Source organism: Zingiber officinale, chromosome 8B (assembly GCF_018446385.1).
Source record: "Zingiber officinale cultivar Zhangliang chromosome 8B, Zo_v1.1, whole genome shotgun sequence".
In the NCBI taxonomy this organism is placed as follows: Eukaryota; Viridiplantae; Streptophyta; class Magnoliopsida; order Zingiberales; family Zingiberaceae; genus Zingiber; species Zingiber officinale.
The window spans coordinates 28,367,689-28,375,653 of NC_056001.1; the positions used below are offsets into that span (position 1 = coordinate 28,367,689).

The following is a 7,965-nucleotide window of genomic DNA, read 5'->3' on the forward strand; positions in this document are numbered from 1 at the left end:
TGTCCGTGATAACAAAGAAGAACGGAGAACATTCATAATGAAAGTAGGAATTTGGTTTATGGATCTGTTAAAAAGGTTCATTGTAATCTTTGACAAACACGGAGATTTGTTGTCTTTAAAAAATCACTTCACTTCGAGGTATCACTATGAGTTTCATGGTTTCAATATTTGATTTTTTTCATACATTTCAATCATCAGATGACCGTTTTCGTGACATACTTTTAGTTGTCAACATTCGTTGTAAGTTTTTTTTATATATTGTTATTAGATTCCTTTGTGATGCGACTCCATTCCTTTTCTCAGCTGAAGGAGTGGGCTAAAGCACAAGATATCAATGATCCAAAATCTGGGAGTTTAAATTCGTGCGCCCTATGTTTTTTTGGTTATCTTCCATTTTCAGGTAAAGTTGGAATCTGATTTTTTTCTTAATTATGCAATATCAGCTAGCTCTTTTCGAGAATCATTCGTGTGATTTGGTTATAAAGACTGCTTATGCTATCAATTGCATTTCATATTGCGTACAATAAGCTTTCGAATAGTTTGGTGCTTTCTGATCGAGTGATCGTGACTCCTTGCTTTCCCTTTTGACTCGGCCTTTCTTTGCTTTAAGATTCGCGAGCAGCATCATCAGCGAATTACAATACAAGGAGCCACATTATCGTATTGACATTGGTCTCATTTACCAATAGCTTTAGAATGCAGATAGAATTTTTGTTCTCCACCCTCAACTTCAGTTGTTACCGTCTGATTCATATATCTAGTTAGCGTTGCTGTTTTTGGTGTTAAGTTATTTCATATCAAGGTTGCCCAAATTGTCAGATTTAGCAAACACATTACTTGGTGTATGATTGCACTGATGTATGAATGTTGGCATTATCTGGGTGCCTCCTGGTCGGCCGAGGTTCGATGCCTACTGATCTGGCACCGTGTGGCTCGATAAGAGTTAATCAAGTTTGAGCTTAACCAGGCTGAATCGAGGTCTAGTCGGACGTGAGTCAAGTTGGTCGTTGTCGAATCACATCAGCATACATCTTGCTCCGATGAACATTTCAACGATCACGAATGCTCTAGGAAAGTTGAGAAGATATAAAGAATTAGTAGGGAGGTCAATGTGGAATGGCAAAACTCCTTTGACCCTCAAGTCAGCGCTTAATAATGAGAAAAAAGGAAGTACGTTCCTAGTGGAAAATGTTTCGTGTGCGTACATACGCCCGTGTCTATAGACGCCTTTTTATACGACCTTCAAGGAGTGGAAAAGTTTTCACCCGACACTCCACACATTTCATGCCCATCAGCTCATGTCTTTGGATTGTGAATTGTGTTCACGCCCCATCTTACATGAGTCTAGATCCTCTAATCCAATTTTTACGAATAAGAAGCTACTTGTATATATTGGTAAAGAGTCATGATCTCCATTTATAAATTAGATAGGGATCATGACTTCTTATTAATATATATAAGTGATTCTCTTCTTATCGGTAAAAAAGTGGATCAAAGATCTGTTCTCATCTTACACATCCTCCTACATGCTGAGAATATATTTATGCCACATCACCCACTCATCTGCCTGTCTAATTGATTCTTTCGTCAAACTTAGATCAAGTCAGAACTATGGTCGCGTGACCTAATCTTTCGGTATGTTTACCTGATCTAAGCTCAGATGGCTTGATTCGAGCTTGACCGTGAGTTAATCTGACTCGAGTCGATCTCAACTGAGATTCGGACGGACTCGAATCGAGCTCAATCTTGAGTCGGATTAGTTTGATCCAAGCTCAAATTTAAGTCGGACCGATCCAATTCTCCGTTGAAAGTCATGAACCTGCCACGTGCCTCTGCCGTCTCCGTACCATCAAATCACTTAAACAAGACGATAAAATTGAAGGAATCAATTCCGTGTTAATAAAAAAATGTAATCCATTTTGAAAAGTCTTTAAAATAAATAACTCAATCCTTTGAATTCCAACGACGTGTTCAAATTTGACACGTCAAGTTGAATCGGACCATCCATGATAAACTACCCTCAATAAATTATGGGAAAAATCGCCCCGCATTTATTATAGTTGGTGTACCAATTAAGACCTTGGTACTATAAAGAGTTATAAATTAATTTTACAGTTTTTTTTCGAATCATATAGATAAATTTATGAAATTATCAAATTACATAAGAAAATTTTAAAATTATTAAATTATGTATTTATTTTTAATTTTATTCTTATCAATCGACTCAATCTATTTAGCTCGATATTAAAATATCATAATTTTAATAAAATAGTCGACTGATTTATTATTATTTTTAATCAAAATTAATTTTAAATAAAATTTGTTGATACAACCAACGAATTGATATAAAACTAATTTCTATGTATTTATCTATTTCTCTTAATTATATCCATGCATTTAAATGTTAATTTGACATTTAGTACATCAACCAATTTTACCTAAAATTGACTGATTGATCGAATTATCTTGAATTGACATAAAACTAGTTCTTATGTATTCCTCCATCTCTCCTAATTATATTCATGCTCTCAAACATCAATTTAACTCAATATATTAAGAGCAATAATTTTTTTGAATATAAATGTATTTAAAAAATTTAATTCATGTTAAAAAAATCTGTCTGATAGACTAAATGATCTCAGATTCCAAGAAATTAAATCCTATGTATTCTAGTTCTCCTGACTATACTAATACCCTCAAACTTCAATTTGACCTAATATATTGAGAGTAATAATTTTTTTACATAAATTAAAATTTTCAAACATATTCATGTTTAAAAAATTATTACTCTCAATATATTGAGTCAAATTAAAGTTTGAGAACATGGATATAATAAGAAGAGATAGATGAATACATATTAACTAGTTTTATATCAATCCGAGGATGTTTGATCCATCAGCTAGTTTTGCCTAAAATCGACTGATGGACCAAATAATCTCGGATTGACATAAAACTAGATCATATGTGTTCAGATAGTTCTCTTGATTATATTCATGCCCTCAAACTTCAATTTGGCACAATATATATATTTAAAAATTTTAATTCATATTTAAAAAATCATTACTCTCAATATATTGGATCAAATTGAAATTTGAGGACATGGATATAATCAGGAGAACTAGTTGAACATATATGTGGAACCGCCACATCAGCGACCCCCTAGAGCTGGTCCTACATATATGGAGGGAGAAAAATATAGGTACACAGGGACGCTAACTCAAGGCAATGACACCCCGAGGATCGAACCCTGGACCTCTCGACCATGAAACCATGTGCCCTCAACCGTGCTACACCCTTGGAACAACTAGTTGAACATATATGATATAGTTTTATGTCAATTTGAGGTCGTTTGGTCTATCAAATTTTGGACAAAATTGGCTCATGAATCATACATGTTCATTTAGTTTTCTTATTATATTTATGACCTCAAACGTCAATTTGACTTAATATATTGAGAATAATAATTTTTTAAATATGAAAATATTTAAAAAATTTAATTCACATTTAAAATATCTGACTAATGGACAAAATGACCTCGGATTGACATAAAACTAGATCTTATGATTTTGACTAGTTCTTCTGATTATATCTGTACCCTTAAACATCAATTTGATTTAATATATTGAGAGCAGTAATCTTTTAAATACGAATTAAATTTTTTAAATATATTCATGTTAAAAAAACTATTACTTTCAATATATTGAGTCTAATTAATATTTGAGGGCATGAATATGATTAGGAGAATTAGTTGAACATATAGGAACTAGTTTTATGTCAATCTGAGGTCATTTAGTCATCAGTCAATTTTACGCAAAATAGGTTGATGAATCAAATAATCTCAGATTGACATGAAACTGATTTCTTTGTATTCATCTACCTCTCTTGATTATATTTGTGACCTTAAACCTTAATTTGACTTAATATATTGAGAGCAATAATTTTTTAAATGTTAATTAAAATTTTCAAACATATTTATGTTTAAAAAATTATTGCTTTCAATATATTGGATCAAATTAATATTTGAGAGCATGTATATAATCAGGAGAACTAGTTGAACATATATAATCTAGTTTTATGTCAATCCAAGGTTATTTGGTCCATTAGCCGATTTTGGGTAAGACCAACTGATGGATTAAACTATCTCAGATTGACATGAAACTAATTTCTATTTGTTCGTCTACCTCTCCTTATTATATACATGCCCTCAAATTTTAATTTGACCCAATATATTGAGAGCAATAATTTTTTACACACGAATATATTTGAAAATTTTAATTAATATTCAAAAAATCATTGCTCTCAATATATTAGGCCAAATTAAAGTTTGAGGGTATGTATATAATCAGGAGAACTAGCCGAACACATAGGATCTAGTTTCATGTCAATCTGAGGTCGTTTGATCCATCAGTCGATTTTTTTTAACAAGAATTAAAATTTTTAAATATATTTATTTTAAAAAAGAATCAATGCTCTTAATATATTAAGTCAAATTGATATTTAAGGACATGAATATAATTAAGAGAGGTGGAGGAATACATAGGAACTCGTTTTATATAAATCCGAGATCATTTGATCAATCAACCCGTTTTAGACAAAATTGGCTGATGCACCAAACGTCAAATTGATGTTTGAGGACGTGAATATAATCAGGAGAGATAAACAAACACATTTAAAACTAGTTTTATGTTAATCTAAGGTCATTTGATCTATCAACTGATTTTATCTAAAATTAATTTTTATTAAAAAATAAAAAATAAATCAATTGACTGATTAACAAAATACAGAGCCAAATCGATTCGATTGTTTCATAATATCATTCCACTAATAAGGATAAAATTAGAAATAGATATGCGATTTGATAATTTTAAAATTTCCCTGTGTAATTTGGTAATTTATATAGTTCAGTAAAAAGTTATTGATTTTAATTGATTAATTTAAAATAATTTTGATAATTTAATAAAAAATATTTTAATAAAATAATATTATAATTTAATAATTTTAATTAAATTGAATTAATTTATTTTAATATTTTATAAATAATTTTAATACAATAGTGCATTTATATATTTTATAAAAAAATAAATAAATAATTTAAAATAATTTTAATCAACTTAAAATTATTTTAATATGTGATAATTTTATTTTCTATAAGACATTTGATAATTCAATCGAATATTTTTATTATTCTAATATTTATAATAGTAATTATGTGAAAAGAAAATATTGTTAAAAAATAATGGCGTTGATTTTCTCCGCCGTTTACCAGGTGATGGTAATACTAATAAGAAATGTCTTGGCTTCTATCCTCTCCTGTGTTTTCGACCCAAGGCCAAGACTCCTCTTTCTCTCGATCCAACAGGAAATTTCTTTCCCGATCTTACTCCATCTGTCACTTGTCTTCTTATGCATCATGATTAACTTTTTCCGTATTGATTATGGGCGAACTGACAGAGACGCTGGACCAGCATATTCGCCTTTATTTATTTATTTGTTTTTCCCACAAGTAGTTAATTCCTTTCCGATGAGGTATTCCTTCCCGAAAATAGAAGCATGAGCAGCGTCCAAGAACACACTCCTATTGACACAAACAGATGGTCTCTCGCCGGGACGACTGCTCTGGTCACCGGAGGTTCCAAGGGAATCGGGTAGTTACATTCCTCGATCGAATACTCCATCTCTTTCCATCTATATATTTCTACTCATTCATCAAGCTTAACTTAGGTATGCGATCGTCGAGGAGCTCGCCAGACTTGGGTCGGCGGTGCACACTTGCGCCCGCAGCCAAGCAGATCTGGAGAAGTGCCTGCAACAATGGCGCGATTCCAAGCTCAAAGTCACCGGATCTGTCTGCGACGTTTCGTCCCCGAGCGAGAGAGAGAAGCTCATGGCGACGGTGAAGTCCCAATTCGACGGGAAGCTCAACATTTTGGTATTAATTCCCCCTTTTTATTTTCATCCCCTTCTAAACCCCCCTAAGCCAAATCTGAATGCTCACGGAAACCGATCGATAATTATTCTTCTTCGTTTTGCAGGTTAACAATGCAGGGACGGGGGTCCTCAAACCGACGGTGGAGCAAACCCTGGAGGATTTCAAGCTCGTGATCAGCACAAACCTGGAATCGGCATTCCACTTGAGCCAACTCGCTTACCCTCTCCTTAGGGCTTGTGGAGGAGGCAGTATTGTGTTCATCACCTCCATTTGTGGCTTCATTGCACTGGATGATTTGTCTGTGTATGCATCAACCAAAGGTACTACTTCTTGCATAGATTGAATTTGCTCGAATCATTAGCAAGATCAACAAATTGCTCAGATAGTTTTATGTTTTTCTCTTTAATTTGATTAGGAGCAATGAATCAACTCACTAGAAATCTTGCTTGTGAATGGGCCAAAGATAACATCAGAACAAACAGTGTAGCTCCAGGGTACATAAGAACACCGCTCATTGACGCTGTAAGTGAACACAGCTTCTTGTGATCTAGAAAAGAAAGATTTGATTTTGGCTGATGAATATGAATTTGTTTATTGTGGCAGTTGGTGCAAGACGAGGAATTTGTGGCGAGGGAGAATCATCGCGTGCCTCTTGGGCGTTTGGGGGAGCCGGAGGATGTGGCCGGCGTCGTGGCCTTCCTTTGCCTCCCTCCTTCTTGCTACGTGAATGGTCAGGTTATCGTCGTCGACGGAGGCAGAATTGTCAACGGAAATCACTAAGTAGCTATGGAGGTATCTTTGAATAGGGTGGCCTGGTGTTTGGGATTATGTTCTTATTTGTGAACATGTTGAATAAGATGGTGTTTGAACTCTTCATTTAAGTTCTTATATGGAGAAATATATTCAAATCCTTATCATGACCTCTATGGCAATAATTTAGCTTAAAATTTTTGTTATTGTTGTTGTATATCTGGGACGTATTTACATTATATAGAGACTTATATGAGTATATTTATTCTGATTTAAATTAATTTAAAGTTCTCTAAGTATATAAGATAATTTCATCTTGTCCGTATATTAAATTTTCAAACTTGTAAAGGCTTGATAAAATTTGTCATAAGCTTATTATAAGATTTAGGACTATAATACTCACTAACCAACTCCATCAATAAATTCTTAGATTCTCCTGGTTAAAAAAAAATTAAACTTTTGAATGGTGTAGGTACGTTAGTTAGTTTCGTTCGCAATTCACTGATGGATCTTGAGAACTCCGAATCATTTCAAATGAAAATCAATGTATTTCTGAAATCCTTCTTAATATACCCATACCCTCAAACCTAAATTCAATAATATAAATTAAGAGCAGTGATTTTTTAAACTTACAAAGGTTTGATAAAATTAATCACTAACTTATTTTAAGATCTATGACCCTATGATTCAGAAAATATCAAACTTTTAAATTTTTGAATGGTGTAGATCCTTTAGCAAGTTTTGTAGAAAACTTTGAATCACGTCAAATCAAAATCAATATACTCCTAAAAGCCTCCTTAATGTATCTATGCTCTCAGATTTGGATTCAATAACGTAAATTGAGAGTAGTAAATTTTTAAATAGGTAGAGAAAAAATTAATTATTTCGTGTGTTCATGTTTGAGATCTTGGATGCTTCGGTGATGAAGAAAACACCTATGATACTGCAACACTTAACTAGAGGTTAGAATAGACGTCGATATTAGACTCTGCGTAACTACTCCGACACTCAAGTCAACACAAGGGTTAGGGAAATATAAAAGCTATGAAGTAGTCGAAGAGTTTAGATAGTTGTGTGTGTGTACCTACACTTACAGGAGCAAATGACCTTTTAAAAAGTGGCGAATGTATTTGTTTCTCCGAGATATGTGCATCCATTTACCAGGTTTTCTGAGGTATGTGTTGAAGTTCTCGACATCTTTTTGGAGAAACGATCCTATGAATGAAGCGGTTATGTCGCCTCCCATATTTTTAATGGGCCACGTAAGGTAGTGGTTCGAGCCCAAC

General features: G+C 33.2%; 1 protein-coding gene across 1 annotated transcript; it reads left to right on the forward strand.

The window, feature by feature from the left end:
* The first annotated feature begins 5,490 nt into the window (after nt 1-5,490).
* On the forward strand, nt 5,491-6,849 carry LOC122017882 (noroxomaritidine/norcraugsodine reductase-like). Its single transcript, XM_042575594.1, has 5 exons — nt 5,491-5,645; nt 5,722-5,929; nt 6,033-6,249; nt 6,345-6,451; nt 6,533-6,849. Exons 1-5 carry the CDS (start codon nt 5,551-5,553, stop codon nt 6,707-6,709), a joined length of 804 nt encoding a protein of 267 aa, XP_042431528.1. The 5' UTR covers nt 5,491-5,550; the 3' UTR covers nt 6,710-6,849.
* Nucleotides 6,850-7,965: the final 1,116 nt, after the last annotated feature.